Source organism: Syngnathus floridae, chromosome 20 (assembly GCF_059516105.1).
Source record: "Syngnathus floridae isolate MCC-2025c chromosome 20, RoL_Sflo_1.0, whole genome shotgun sequence".
In the NCBI taxonomy this organism is placed as follows: domain Eukaryota; kingdom Metazoa; phylum Chordata; class Actinopteri; order Syngnathiformes; family Syngnathidae; genus Syngnathus; species Syngnathus floridae.
Window position 1 is genome coordinate 8,289,266 of NC_142432.1, and position 15,118 is coordinate 8,304,383.

Consider the following 15,118-nt stretch of genomic DNA (forward strand, 5'->3'; position numbering starts at 1 on the left):
AACAAAAAATTCGAGATTTTTTTGCTTCAGTTGTCGAACAAAATTTGGAGGTCGAACCTCGCGAAATGAGCCGGGAGGACCCGAGAAAACCCGACCGCGCGACCCGGATGCCGATTGACTCCGTTGTTATTGTATTTTCGTTACTTTAAGGATTGTATTAATCATGCCTCCAAAGAAAGCAAGTGGGAGCAGTAAAGCCATCCTAAAACACAAAGACACTCTTAAAGCAATGCGACAGTGAGCGCCCGGCGCGCTGCGGTTGCGCGATCGGACCAGATTAAGCTCCCTGCGCACTGCGGTGAACTTAAATTTTGGAAAGTACATCAGGACTTTAAAAATATTTTCTAAATTTCAGTGACGGCTCTGTCACAATAATGCGACCAGCGCGGTGCAGTTGCGCAGTCGGCGACGCGCTACGGTTGCGCGTTCGGCGGTGCGCTGCAGTTGCGCGATCGGACAAAATTAAGATCCCTGTGCACTTAGGTCCACTTAAATTTTGGAAAATACATCAGGACTTTAAACATATTTTCTAAATTTCAGCAAAGGTTCTGTCACAATAATGCGACCAGCGCGGTCGGCGACGCGCTACGGTTGCGCGTTCGGAGGTGCGCTGCAGTTGCGCGATCGGACAAAAATGCGCAAATGAAAAAAAATGCTTAAAAAAGGCGGGTTTTTTTTTGTCTTGGAACGGATTAAAAATGTTTCCATTATTTGTAATAAGAAAAATAGATTCGGAATTCGACCGATTCGCTTCTCGAACCACCTTCTGGAACGCATTGTGGTGGAAAACCGAGGTTTGACTGTATTTTTTTTTCCATTTTGATCTCTTATGCCTGCGGCCCGCATGGGCACATTGCGGCACTGTGGCATGTTTATTTATTTTTTTTTCGTTTCCTTCAGCGATGCTCCTCAATGTACATTTTCCAGCATGGGGGAATAATAAGAGGCAGCGGCAGTGACTGTGTGACCACGTGCATTGTATGGTGGTGCTATGATTAACCGTGCTTGCCAAATGGAAAATGAAAAATCCAGCGAGGCTGCGCGGCTCGGAGCAGCGGTTGGCCAAAGAAAAACAACTTGACTTTGCCACCTTTTTTTAAACAGGGGAGACATTCTTAATTGACTATGTACACTCATTGGTTGAAAAATAAAGTCGCTTCGGGCTTCAAGATTCAAAAGGATTTGCGGACTGTTTAGTCTTGACAGCTGACAACAAACATGTTTACTTGTTTTCCTGCCAGCTCTTTCATCAATTACCAAGCGAGATAATACTACGTGGACCTCCATCCATTTTCAGGTCAGGGGTGAGCTATAAACAATCCAAGCTAGTCAGTTGAGAGGCGGACTGGAGCTTGGACTCGGAAAGCCAAATCTATCAACGAGCTTCCGCTTCCTGCTGAAATGTGGTCGATGACTTGCATTTAATAATCATAATCCCATCACAGCGTGACCACAAATACTGGCATCGTTCTTCCTGCCGAGAGACAAAAAAAACTGTCCGTTACTGGCCATTGGATTAGCCGGATGCCAAATGTGATTAAGGTCCCCAAAGAATCGGACATTTGCTCTTAGATGATAAGCTGGCAGAGCCGAGTTTGCGTCGCTGCCAAAACTGTGATGGAAGAAAATCGAGGAGCAAAGTGTGGATAATGAAAAGGAAACATTCGTCAACTCTGCTACTTTTCCTGGAAGTTATTTATCTTGGAAGGCAATCAAAAAGTTAGTCGAATGTTTGAGAAGTTACACACACACAAACACACACGTCTCACTGTTGACTTAATAAGGCACAATGTAGCAAGAGAGGCTTCGCAGCGTGAGAGCGCAAAGATCCACCATGCTGATAGGTTCGTGAAAACACACAAACAGTTTGCTCAGAGCGGCTGGGAAAAAAAAAAAAAAGCTAAACACATCAGCGAGCTAATTTCCAATGCGGTTGCGAGAGCAAAGAGCCAACGCGTGGTGTGTTGTAAACGCTGCGTGAATACATAGTAGGTAGCTCCATTGTGGCCATCTGGGTTAGCAAAGGATGGATGGCAGCCAAAATCGGTGACGTTTTTTTTTTTTTCCAAACAAACAACAAATAAGCCACATTGATTTGCATTACATGAAGCTACATCAGCAATGTCCGGCCAACACTGAAAAAAAAAAAAACACGCAACATCTGTGGCTGAACAGCAGGCCTGGCTAACAAACCAACCACAGAGGAAGATGGCAGGCTCAGCCTCCGATTGATCTGCGAGGTAATTGGCGGCGAGCGACCCAAAGGGCCAAAGGAAATAAATATTAGGCCTCTCATGCTGAACGGCGAGTAGATTCCACCAGGGTGATAAACACTGACTGGTTGTGTCCGGAGTGAAGGCTCGTCATCTGATAAAGCGGCCAACATTCCGGGCTGCGTTTTAACTGCTGCGAGCAAACCAATAAAATGTGACACGGGAGTGTGATGGCTAAGGAGTCACATGAAGTAAAAGCGGGGATTAGTAAAAAAAATAAAAAATCTGTGATGTTGAGGGAATCTTTAGGGCTCACACTTACGATTATTTCTCAATTATTTTGACGATGCATCAATAATTACTTGTGTGAGTACTATAGAAATCGGATTAATATTAACTGCCAAAAAGCTGAAATTTTGAGGATTTGGACAACTGAAAATGAAAAAAGGTATCTAAACGATTATTCGATGATCAAAAATGATTATCGATTAATTTGATCATTAGATGTGGATTAATCGATTCATTTGATCATCGATTAGATGCCGATTAATCGAGACGCTTCTAGATATGACGATAAACAGCCAAATAATTCGATGCAAGTCTCGTGGATGTGACCTGCAGTCACCGAGCTGCAGGAACCAGCGGAGAAGAAAAGAACTCGTGTTTGCTTACTATCTGCTCTGGTCTGGTCTGGTCTGGGGTGACCGCTCCTTTCACATATGCCACATCAATGTAGGACAATGTTTGCTAAGAAAGATCTGTTTCATTTATACTGTAACTTAAACGACAATGCATATGGACTCCATTTTGATCCCCATACTTTGGGAATTCAAGCAAAAGTGAGCCCAAACTTGACTTTGCCGAGGTTAGCACCGCCACACCACAGAGTGAAGAGTCAATTTCTTCGATTCACTTTTTCAATTTTCCGGCCTGAGCCTATCAAGTTCCAATCTTACGGTCCTAGCCACTTTATGATAGTCTCATCCATCTGTAATCCTAAACGTAATTCCATTCATTTGATGCCATAACGATCCCCAGTCCAGACGGAGCTCGCTTTGACACCAATAAAGCCAAGAGCATGACGAGAAAAGTAGAACCCAAGAAAAAACTATGGAAATGTTCTCCATCTCTGATTTTGAGGACAATGTGTCAGGATGCAGAGCAGTGAAAAACAGCAAAGCTAGCAAATGACAATTAAGTCTCTTAAAGGCTTCGGACACAAGTCATTATCAAACCAACGTTTATGAAAACAGACTTTGAGGTGTTGAGTAAGAGCAACAAACTAATTGACGCTACCTGCAGTGAAGTTGTAATTGGCTGAAAATCCCACCGCCTCCAATTCGCCGTCCGTCACAAATTTTAACCACAGGTAGCGGCCGCTACTCCTGATATCTGGCGGGCTGTGCTGACCACAATAGCGTCCGAGCATGGGAGAGAAGCCGAAAGGTCCATCACGAACCTCGATGTTGTCAAATTTACATTCCCAAGAGGACTCGATGGAATAGTGATCTTCAAAGTGCAGCTCGATGCACTGCCTCGGCGGGGCTGAAATGACCAGAAACTTCTTTTAGCTTTTTTTGGCACTTAGTCATCTCCGTAAGAGCGGAGAGGAGCTTTACCTTCAAGGATGTACACGCACTCTGTATCTGGTGGGTATTTGTTGGGGTAATTGGGAGAAGTGAAGAGACCTCCTTGTGGTTGTTTCACCCACGTTCCGCACTCACCAGCTGGCTTCACGCCAGAATTGTTTTTCACTGAAACACAAATTGGAAGGCTCACTTATTATTTTGGTCATTTGTTACTGCAAATAAAACGTTTATGGTGGTTACCTGATGTTTCTCTTTTTGTTGCACCAGACAAGCCAAGGAGAAGAAGACTTGCAACAACTGGAAGGAGAAATAATAGCTTGCATTTTTTTAATAATCACTTTCCCCAAATTTGAACTATTAGAAGGCCAAATGTCCCCCAATTTTTTTTTTTTTAATGTTGCAATTTTGCTATATGAACAGTGTAAATTGTTGCCAAACATTTTTTTACAAAAGAGGTTGGCTTACCGTGATGGAAGCTGTGCCCATGTACCATGTCTGTTCCTTTCACAAATGGCTGCAGACTCAACTAATTCCATTTAGATGTGCGAGTACTTTAGGAGAGAAAACAAGACGTGAGTTTCAGGGAAACATGCTCATCCCCCCCCCCCCAAAAAAACCAAAAACTCCTCAATGCAGTCATCAGGGAATAACAACTAATCACCGGTTTCATACAAGACCAAAAACAGTTCTAGTAGCAGACACTCGTCCAAATTCCATCCAAACGTTTCCAAACCTCTTTGGTGCACTGAAAGGATTAATAGTTCCGTCATGAGCCCAGCTCTAATCGCTCCACCTTTGCGAGCTTCTTTTTGGGAAAGAACACATGAGTCAGCCTTGTTTTCGTCCTCTTTGCTCCCCTCATCAGGAGGAAGAGAGGAAGAGGAGATGCTTCAGCAGCACGGAGAACCGCGCGAGGCTCATCTTCGCATCCTCAGCATGTCGCCACCGCTGTGCGCAAAGATCCTGCAAGGAAGGGGGGAGAGGACAAGTTGGTTTTTCTTGGTGGATTTGGTGCCGCTGCAGAAAAATCCGACGATGTGGAGAATGTGCATCTGTCTGCTGCCGTGCACTGTGGCAAGTGAGTCTCTGCAGCCGAGTGGAGTTCTCGTAGACCCCCCCCCCCCACCCCGCCCCCTCCCTTTCCTATTTTGTAATTCCTCCTCCTCCGTCTCCTCCAGCGCGCACGTTCATTCACATCGGACCAATGCGCCACAATCCTCACGCGCGCGCACTACCAACTCACAAATCGCAAATCAAATACACGATTGAAGAAGCTGAGGTTGGGGGAGTCGCGCGTACATGTGCGCGCATCCGCATAAACTGCAGAAGTCATCTCGAGCTGAAGCAGAATTACGAGGTAAGCAAAAAAAACAAGGGAGCCCAAACGATGGAAGAAAGTGTACAATAAAAAATGACAAGCTTATCAGATGGCCCTCAAAGAAAAAAAAAGATTAATCTTTGCATAAAAACATTTACCGTTTTCTTAGAGTAACTTTGATTTTGTATTTATTGTGTTACTTTTGGAACGCAGCCCTGAGTGCAGCGGCTCTCCCACCAGATGACAAAGCTGATCAGAGGGGGCAGAGGCTCCAGAAATAGTTTTGGCATCTAGCAGACAATATCCATCTTCAGAAATATTCACGGGGACTGCAAAGTCTGGCTTTCTACGTCTCACTTCATGTATGCTAATGTTACTGGTTAGCATTCACAGCCCACTTTGGATCGACTTAAAAATAACACCATTAAATGAACTGGCCTCAAGCTACGACCACGTGGATGATCCCCCCCTCCTCCTTTTGACGATAAAAAAGAAGAAGAAGCAACTAAAAAGCTTGTTAAAGATAATTTGGGAAAAATTTTGATTTTATAGACCATCAGAAAAAAGTAACGTCCAGGAAAGGCAAAATAACAACAATGCTGCCAATTACCACCTCCTATTATTTTTTCAATTCATGGTCATAATTAAATGCCGTCCCTGAGGTGGCCCTCTTAAAGGCCCAGAGACACCAGTATATGTATAAATCGGTTTTAGTTAGCTTATGGGCTTATAAATATAAATTGATGATCGAAACAACAAAAAGGAAGCTGTTGCTCTGAAAAATATAATTTAAATTTAGTTTGACTGCACCGAGCCACCAGCCGGAAGTGACGTGTCAAGTTGTACACGTTTAGCTTCAGTGAATGTAAACAAAAAGAGAAGAGGGGCCAGCGCGGAGACGTCGGGCCAGGCTTGCGGCCAACCCAGCTCGCCCAGCCGTGCCTTCCATTCTCCTGGCGTACGTTCGTTCGCGGGACGACAACATGGGTTGCGTTCGCCTGATAGGATCCACGAACCGGACAGTGCGTGCCTGCTGTGTGCTCGTGTTCACAGTGGCCTGGTTGACTGTCATCTTTCCGGACTCTGCAGGTGGTCATTTCTTCATGTGCCGAGATCAACTCGGCACTCTAAAGCCCCCAAGAGCACTTTTTACTATGCCAACCTAACCAGAGTCACGGGAGGGGCACAATTCAGAAAACGCGCTCAGCTCAGCCCAAGTGAACCGCTAGATTCATCATATTCTGCGTCAAAAGAGGTTTCTGAATCGGATAAAATGATGCTAATATTGCCGCTAGAAACGGAGCTGTCTCTATCATCTGCCATGTTGTTTGGGTTTGTTGAGATCCGGATGTACAACTTGTGACGTCACAGTAATGGCGCCACCAGTGTGGCTGCGTGCGGAACCCGATCGATAAACTGGCATTTAATTTTAGCTTTATTCTTAGTAATCGGTGTCCGTTTTTAATTTCCAATGCGGCAAATGTGTTTTCTTTATACATTCTATCAAATTCCGTTCTAACTGAAAAAAAAAAGGGGATGTCTCTAGGCCTTTAACACTCCCTCAATTGTTTGGCTTGAGGGAACCAGCACAGGTGCAGCGGTCACTTTGTGAACACGTGAGGGAGTCGGAAATCCCACAACTATTTGCCGCTAATATAGCTCTGGCTAATCTGCTGCAAAGAGTGATTTAATGGATTTGGGATTTGGTCCAACTCCATCTTTGCAATTAACTACCATGATGCATATTCACTTTGCTTCCACTGTAATGTCACAAAGGTTTTGTATTTGAAAGGCAAAGTCAACAATAGAAATTTGGCAAGCTTTGTGACTGCAAAACGAACACCTTACAATACAAAACTTTATGATGAGCTGCTCACAGTATCTTGTCGTTCACTATTGTTGCATTAGCGGTCAATGTGACCACCGACTCGGTTGGAATATGAGCTTTTTGATGTGCTACAATAGCTGGCTGAGTATTTTGGCAGCAGGGCAGCTTTTATTCTGGCTCTGCACCTGGATCCAGTGGACTATAAGCAATTTAACTTCTGTACTCAGGTGTCCTTGTTAACAACTGAGTGTGATCTTGAAAGCACTGTGGTGCCCCATCTGAGCCCAGCAGAGGTGGCTAAAGCAACATGTCTGCTGGTCTCTCCAAGCTAAGCCCTAATGGACAGAAGATGTGATATGTCACTTCATGGGTGTCCTGGATTTGGAATGGCGTGCCCTCTTGTGATCTGATCCATGTCCTACACTCTTGGACTAAACTGACTGTGTTATTGGTGATTTGACCTCATTAGCGACTTGGCAGTGGGTGGAGAAGCCACTGTGGGATGACATGACACTACTGATGGGGGGTCAACCGCTGAGACCCAGTTTTGTTCAGATATGAGTGAAGCCAGAATACTAAATGGTCCGCCTCTGGCGTGATGCGTGAAAATGTCGCGGCGAACATTTTTGATACGTGAATGGAATTTTTTTTTACTGTCATATGTTTAAGCACGCCAGGGGGAAGTAAGTGGCAGTCAGATGCATTGGAGTCAAATAACAGGTTGACCTTTTACACTATATGACTGGGAATGTTTTTCAACTTAAACAATTGCAATTTGACAGCACTCAAGGATGTCACTTTAGAAAATGTCACAGGTAAATAATGCTTCATCCAGAGGAGAATATGAGCAAGTGCACACGGTGCTGAAGCGGTAGGGGAAAAAAATGCTAAAACGTGTTAAGTGACAAGACTCAAGTTGCAATATAACTTTTGAAAAAAATGACATGAAGCAAGAATAAAGCGACATATGGATTCCTAGCAGAAATATAGGCCTGCATATGGCACTTAATTCAATAATTCATTCAACAGATGGCCCCTGACATATTGCCTCTCCCTTATACCATAAACACGCTATACATGTACAGTTAAAAAAGTGTATCCACTATCTGAATGAATACATTTTCTTACCCACGGTCATTGTATATTCAGTGCAAATTGAGGATATTGTGCTTCAAAGGTGAGGCCATTAAGAAAACAATCTGCTTAATAATTTTCATGGTGTGTGTACGCTTCATAGTGCTTTGTAGCTGACACTGTGAACAGGAATATAGCCGCTGACGTTTTTTTGTCTAATTCTTCCGTGGTGGCTTCTTTGTCAACTTTATGGCCATCAGGCATGTCGCTGTTATCTGCTCCTTGCAGGATCTGCCAGGAATGGCAGAGCAGCGTGGCTGCAGAGAAGAGCAAATGTACTGACGAGGAAGAAAATGAAGGAGAGGACAAGGTGTGTGTGTGTTTGTGTGTGTGTGTGTGTGTGTGTGTGTGGGGGGGGGGGGCGGGGAGAGGAGTGCTGAGAGATGATTAATGATGACTGGAGAAAAAGATGGCCAAGGTGGTTAGTGGAATTAACAGAGGCTTAGCCAGCAGTGGGAGTAAAAGGCTTTTCACCGCCCCGTACTAACTCAAATTTAACACGTGCGCGCGTGCAGACAAGTATGCATCCTCATGCAAACGTTACTAGTTTGGGAAAGATAAATGAATAAATAAATACAGTCAAACCTCGGTTTTCGACCACAATCCGTTGCAGAAGGCGGTTCGAGAATTGAATCGTTCAAATTCCGAATCTATTTTCCCTATTATACATATAATGGGAAAAAAAAAATCCGTTCTAAGACTAAAAAAAAAAAAAAAAACGCCTTTTTTAAGCATTTTTTTCATTTGCGCATTTTCGTACGATCGCGCAACCGTAGAGGGCTGCCGACCGCGCAACTGCACCGCGCTGGTCGCATTATTGTGACAGAGCCGTCGCTGAAATTTAGAAAATATTTTTAAAGTCCTGATGTACTTTCCAAAATTTAAGTGGACCTAAGTGCGTAGGGAGCTTAATTTGGTCCGCAACCGCAGCACGCCGGGCGCTCACTGTCGCATTGCTTTAAGAGCGTCTTTGTGTTTTAGGATGGTTTACTGCTCCCACTTGCTTTCTTTGGAGGCATGATTAGGGGTTAATACAATCCTCAAAGTAACGAAAATACAATAACGAACGGAGTCAGTCGGCATCCGGGCCGCGCAGTCGGGTTTTCTCGGGTCCTTTCGGCTCATCTCGCGAGGTTCGACCTCCGAATTTTGTTCGACAACCGAAGCAAAAAAATCTCGAATTTTTCGTTAGAATTCCGATTTGTTCGAGAACCGGGACGCTCGAAAACCGTGGTTTGACTGTGAATAAAAAAATATCTAAATAAATAAATTTGGAGTATTTCATCAAGTACCAAAAATGATCCCACTGTGATCTTTTAATCGTTTTATGAGTGCACATTCATCGTCGTGATGGATGTCCTCTTATACAAGCTCTTCTTGCCATTTTCTCAAATCCTTTGGAATAATCAAAATATTGGAAGGGACAAATAATAAATCAGGACAGAAATATCTTCCACCCTCCGCCCATTAGAAAATCAATGATTTTTACTTTGCTACAAGATGTACTTCTGCTAATCGAATCAATCTCCTCAGCACTCAAGCGGGAGTAATTTTAATAACGGGTACGTATTCATTTTTATTTTATCAGTATATATACTACATATATATACACATATATATACATATAGTATATATATTCCTTATAGCATGCCTCCCTCTCAAATACACTGGCAATTATTTTGACATCCCTATTATACCTTAGCAGGACATCTTCATCCACAGTGAAGAACACTATGACAAAGAATGGGGCAGATTTCCGCATTGTGGATTTGTGGATGTTTTCTGAAGCCGCATCTTGGCCATGCTCTGCGGGCGCCTTTTACAGCAACAGAATGGATCAATTATCACACTGGTCCACACCACTTACAGACTGCTAACTCAGTGGGACACATGGCGAGCGCATTGGACCGTTGGGGATGTATTACCTCGGTCTGAAAATTGATCAAACCGCAACCTTCTCCCAAGTTTATTTTTCACCACTTTATTGTTTTCAATGGCTGGCCTTAACTCATAGACGCACAGTTTGCATTTAATTAGGTGCAATAAAGCTCCAACATTCAGGCAAAGTTGCCTTCTTCCTTCAGGAGAGAATGCGATTGGAAACGCGGGATCGTGACGCAAGTGCGTTACCTCGGCAACCACCAGCCATTAACTAGTATAGACGTCAATACAGCACAGGAGGGGAGAATGTGGTGTGAGTTCCCAGCATTCATCATATACAATAAGCAGTGATGTAACGCGGGCCTTCCGCAGGCCTTGACAAGATTTACCTCAATATTGTCACATATGGAAACAAACTGTTGGAAAAGCTCAGAAGAGTGCCATCACATTTTACACCGCCGTAAAAGCGACTTGTGCAAAAATCAGTCTTAAATGGCTCATAGAGGTGATCTGAGTAGACTCCGAGGGAGAATTATATCACTTTACTGAGAGCAATAACAAAACCGCCGCGGCTCCCATTCGGTACAATCCCCGGATTTCATAAATGGCACTGTCGCAATTATTTTGCGGCAAACTTTTTTTTTTCGAGAGACTCGCAAGGCCATTCTCATATGCTGGCCCAGACATTTTATTGCCTCACTGGATGTGTTTCATTGGCCCAGCAGATGTTTCAGTGGCCATCATCAAAGAGATTTATGCAAGCTGATTACAGGCCAAGACTTGGCAGAATGTAATATACATAGTCACGCCCAAAATGTACCTTGGATCTTTCTGGAGCCAAAAGACATTTCTGCGGCCTTTTGGTCAATAGTTTCGCCTAAAGCAGAGGCGTCAAACTCATTTTTGTCACGGTCCGCATCATAGTTTCCTTATGACTGTCAACCCAAATAAATGTATAAACGTCTCATATGATATACAGTATAGGCTTCACAACAAACTGATGAATAACTAGCTTTCAAATCATAAACTAGTAAAAACTGTTCAAATATTTTGAAAAGTTTATTTTGCACAGTTTGTCTTTGGGCCCGTATCTGGCCCCCGAGCCTCTAGTTTGACATCAGTGTCCTAAAGAGACAAGAGACAATAGGTAAGCTTGACAGCAGGCTATAAATGTGGAAGGCTGCTTCACTTCCTGTTTTCAAGTACTTTTAACTCACATAAATCAAATTGGACTTATTTTTGGCTCAGCACCAGATCCTACACCTTCATCGCCTTTTCACACTTTGCATGGCTAAATTTTAATTAGCGAACATTTGAAGCGTGTTCCCATCAGTGCATTTCACAGTCACAATTCTGCCTCCAACACAAAGCTTCTACCTCACTAATATTTTCACTGACCGGCGCCCACCAAGGGCTTAATGGATTTCAGGCAGGGGTGACACGTGTGCACCGCCAACCCACACGCCACCATCTCCAATTTCCGCTAACATGCTGTTTTTGTCTCGCAGCTCCCAAGATTCATTCACACCGGCCCAGTCCTAGTTGGGAGTGTTTGAGTCAAAAATGTTTTGTTATGATTCAACCGCAATTCTGAAAAATGGACCGTATTTAACACATGACCAATTGCTTTCTCATCTTGCTCACTATTTGGAGATGAAAAATGTTTGGGAAAGTATTAATGTTACGCCAGCAAGTTCATTTTATCTTGCAAATGGCAGAAGATGGAAAGGTTAGGGTTACTTTTTTTGTGAATGGGAGGAGGGGGAGCAATAGCTCATCGCTAAGAAATCAATGTTTGCTGGCAGAGGGTGCAGAAAAATGCTAACTGCTGCCATTTGCTTTAATGTTGTTACACTGCAATCAACAATTGCTTTAATAAATTCCCAACACTCACAATGGACTAAAATACACACATTTCATATTCAAATAGTGATTTTTTTTGGCCTAAAAAGAAAAACTCCCCCTCCCCCCTGCTCCAAATGAAAGAATCTTCTCATGGTAGCGGGCAGTGCGCCAAGCACAATGTCTGTTGGCATGCCTTGTATTAAGGATTCTACCTGTTGTTTTTCTTCCGTCTTGTCATGTTTGACACACTAAAAAAAACAAAGAGCAGCTTCCATCAAGGCTGGCTAAAGAGCTCTTCAAATGTAGCAGTTAACCTTAGACAATTGATATAGAGACAATGACAGACACTGAGGTGAAAAGTGAAAAGCAAATACTAACATAACAATACAAAGACTTGCTGAGTCATCAAGTCGTACTACAGATGTTTTCATAGCTGTACATCCATTTGCTGCTGGGCTCGACTGCAGCACGGACGGACATCAATTTTCTATTTGTCCTTATTATGCTCATTGGTGAACAGAAGCGAACCTCCCTAACGTCAGACGCAGAGAAGCTTCCGCGCTAGCATTTGTGCCTACAGACAGGTTCCTCTTACGATAGACGCCGTTGCTGCTGTTTGCTACTGCGCAATACTGTCATTAACGTTCAATCACAGCTATCTGATGGTCAAAGCTACAGAGCAGCAACTCGTTTGCTTAATAACAGACACTATCTCTGCGGGGAGTGAGCGTGCGTATCCGTCGCTTATTAAGCCAAGCAATGGGGTGAGGAGAAAGAAGATGGCAGGTTGTTGGCATAAGCAGAACCTCGTAGTAATACGCTCAAATAAAAACATCAAACTTTTTATGTCCCCCTTTGCATCAAAATCTGTAGACAGATTGAAGCGTTGGTTGAGTGACAGTCGGCCGGCTAATAAATCGTATGCTATCTGAAGGCAGCAATGGCAAGAACGAGTCTTGGGGGGGGGGATTTGTCAGCAGCGGGATTAGACATGAGTCATTGGTTCGATCTGCCTGTGGTATCTGATAAATTGGTGTGTCGCGGTGAAGGTAGCAGCAATTAGCAATCGCACGCACGCACGCGGTTGGACCACTCTCATCTTCCGTGCTGCCATCGTAAAATGTGCGTCTACTGATTGGCTTATTCACAAACGCCGGAGGTTGGTGTCTCTACTTTAAACACACCATTTTGTTTTTGGCATAGATTACTGCTCTCTCCGCGACCAGAGTTTTTGTTTACGTCCCGCTTTCTTGCAGGGTAGCTGAGTCAGTCATTGAGTGAAATCAATGGCATCACATCACCCATCAGTGTGTAAGCACATTTAGCAACCATTTCCCCCCCTTTGCTTTCAATTCATTTACAAGGCCAGATGTGAAAATATTTTATTACATATTCTTTTTTAGTCTAACTATATATTTTTTAAAATATTTATAGTTCAATTTTGATTTGTAAAGTACATTATGTGATGTACATTTTGAGGTTGTACATAGAAAGGAGTATCAGACAATAATATAACAAAATATTCAAAACATGACACCTGAAATGCATTTTCAATACTTCATGAATTTGTTTCCATGCTTGGTGTGTTGCGCTTGAACAGCACCACACTCGCTTTCACATTAGCGGGGGAAAGGAAATCATCCATATAATTACAATTGACATGATTGGAAACAATTGCAATAATGTCCTTCCAAGCAGGCATAAAATAAAAGCCAAGTGGAGACAAAATGAGTGGAAGTGGGTGAGGCTGTGGTGTGGGGGAGTTTTTTTTCTTTCACTTGGGCCAGCCAAGCAGCAATTGCTCGGCACAGTTGAGCAGTGGAGATAAGCCACAAAGCAGATGCCTGCATATCAAGTGCTTCAAGCGCCATCATTGCCTTATTTCCAATAGCTGACTCAGTCCTGATTTGCCCAAAGGCACTTTGTGTTGCGTTTTGTCGGTGGACAGTCGATGTCTAAATGCTGCCAGGAATAGGCCGTGTTTGAAAACACTAAAAAAAAAAAAGGAAGTGTTTCGGAAAGGGATCACGCTGGTTATTACATCGGAGCGGCGCTTGTGATGGGAGACGTGCAGCAGGCATCGATCATGTGTGGCCTTGGCAACCGCCACAGCTATTTGAGACGCTTTGAAAATACTCGCCGGTGCTTTGACTGATAACTATGATGAAAGTGATGATGGAAAACTAAAATGCAGCATAATCCCTCTCGATAACTTCTGATCGGACCGCACTATAACAAACGATGGCAATGACGATGTGAGCACCACTGATATCGGGCCTGCCGAGTCAGCAGATGCTAATGCCAGATAAATGGCACGTCGTTATCGATTTGAAGAGACACCCATCTAATAAATTCTTCCCCTCGCTGCAGGAATTAATAAATGTGCCAATCTACATTATTCCCGCAGATACCTGTATCGAGGATTCTTGTCGTCGTGATCAGATCCAGTCATCTAGAACAGTGTTTCCCAACCGCTGTGCCGCGGCACACAAGTGTGCCGTGACGAATCATCAGGTGTGGCGCCCAGTTTCGTCTAATTGGTTCAAAGTGAGAAGCATGTAGTGATAGACAGGGCAATTAAATGCTCTTCCAATAGAGGGCAGTGTATCAGCGCGATATGTCTACTCTAGCAGTAGGAAGTTCATAGTTATCCTCGAGTGAGACAGTGCAGGTAATAGCAATGGATAAATATTTGAAAAGAAAAAGTACTCAATCTGACCTGGGTCCTGAAGAAAATTCTGACCCAGATGAAGGCCCTAGCATGAGCACTGGTCAGAAGAAAGCAAAAAAGGTGAGCTTAAGACAATATAATGAAGGCTATCTTGCCTTTGGATTTACTTTTACCGGAGAAAAAAGTGCGGCAACTCCGCTATGGCTGGTGTGCGGGGAAAAGTTGTCCAACAGTGCCATGGTTCCCAGTAAACTCAAACGCCATTTAGATACAAAACACCCGTCACTACAAAACAAGAGTATGGACTATTTTGTTCAACTGCGTGAACGAACTGGGAAACAGGCAGAGCTACTGAGGAAAACCACCAAGACTGGTGAGAAAGCTCTTAGAGCTAGTTACCAAGTTGCTGAACTCATCGCCAAATCAAAACAGGCACACACCGTAGGAGAGACGTTAATAATGCCCGCCTGCAAAATTATCTTGAAAGAGATGCCCCTCTATCAAACAATACAATTTCCAGACGTATTCAAGACATGTCTGCAGACATTGAGAAGACAGTTTTGGAAAAGTTGCACATTAGTGGGAAATTCGCTTTGCAAATTGATGAATCTACGGATATCAGTGGACACGCGCAGCTTC

The 15,118-nt window shown here is 43.6% G+C and overlaps 1 protein-coding gene across 3 annotated transcripts in view; it reads right to left on the minus strand.

Annotated features, from left to right (window-relative positions):
* neto1l (neuropilin (NRP) and tolloid (TLL)-like 1, like) overlaps positions 1-14,728 on the minus strand; it is a 29,887-nt gene extending 15,159 nt beyond the window's left edge. For 2 of the 3 annotated variants that reach the window (XM_088363592.1, XM_088363593.1), the window contains exons 1-5: positions 14,220-14,725; positions 4,268-4,765; positions 4,043-4,099; positions 3,833-3,967; positions 3,510-3,758 (exon numbers count right to left, since the gene is read on the minus strand). In XM_088363592.1, coding sequence (XP_088219718.1) covers positions 3,510-3,758; positions 3,833-3,967; positions 4,043-4,099; positions 4,268-4,295 — 469 coding nt within the window. In that variant the 5' untranslated portion in view covers positions 4,296-4,765; positions 14,220-14,725. Of the gene's footprint in view, positions 1-3,509; positions 3,759-3,832; positions 3,968-4,042; positions 4,100-4,267; positions 4,766-14,219 lie in introns of all 3 variants that reach the window. The other variant, XM_088363591.1, reaches the window with a different exon arrangement.
* Between the last annotated feature and the right edge of the window lie 390 nt (positions 14,729-15,118).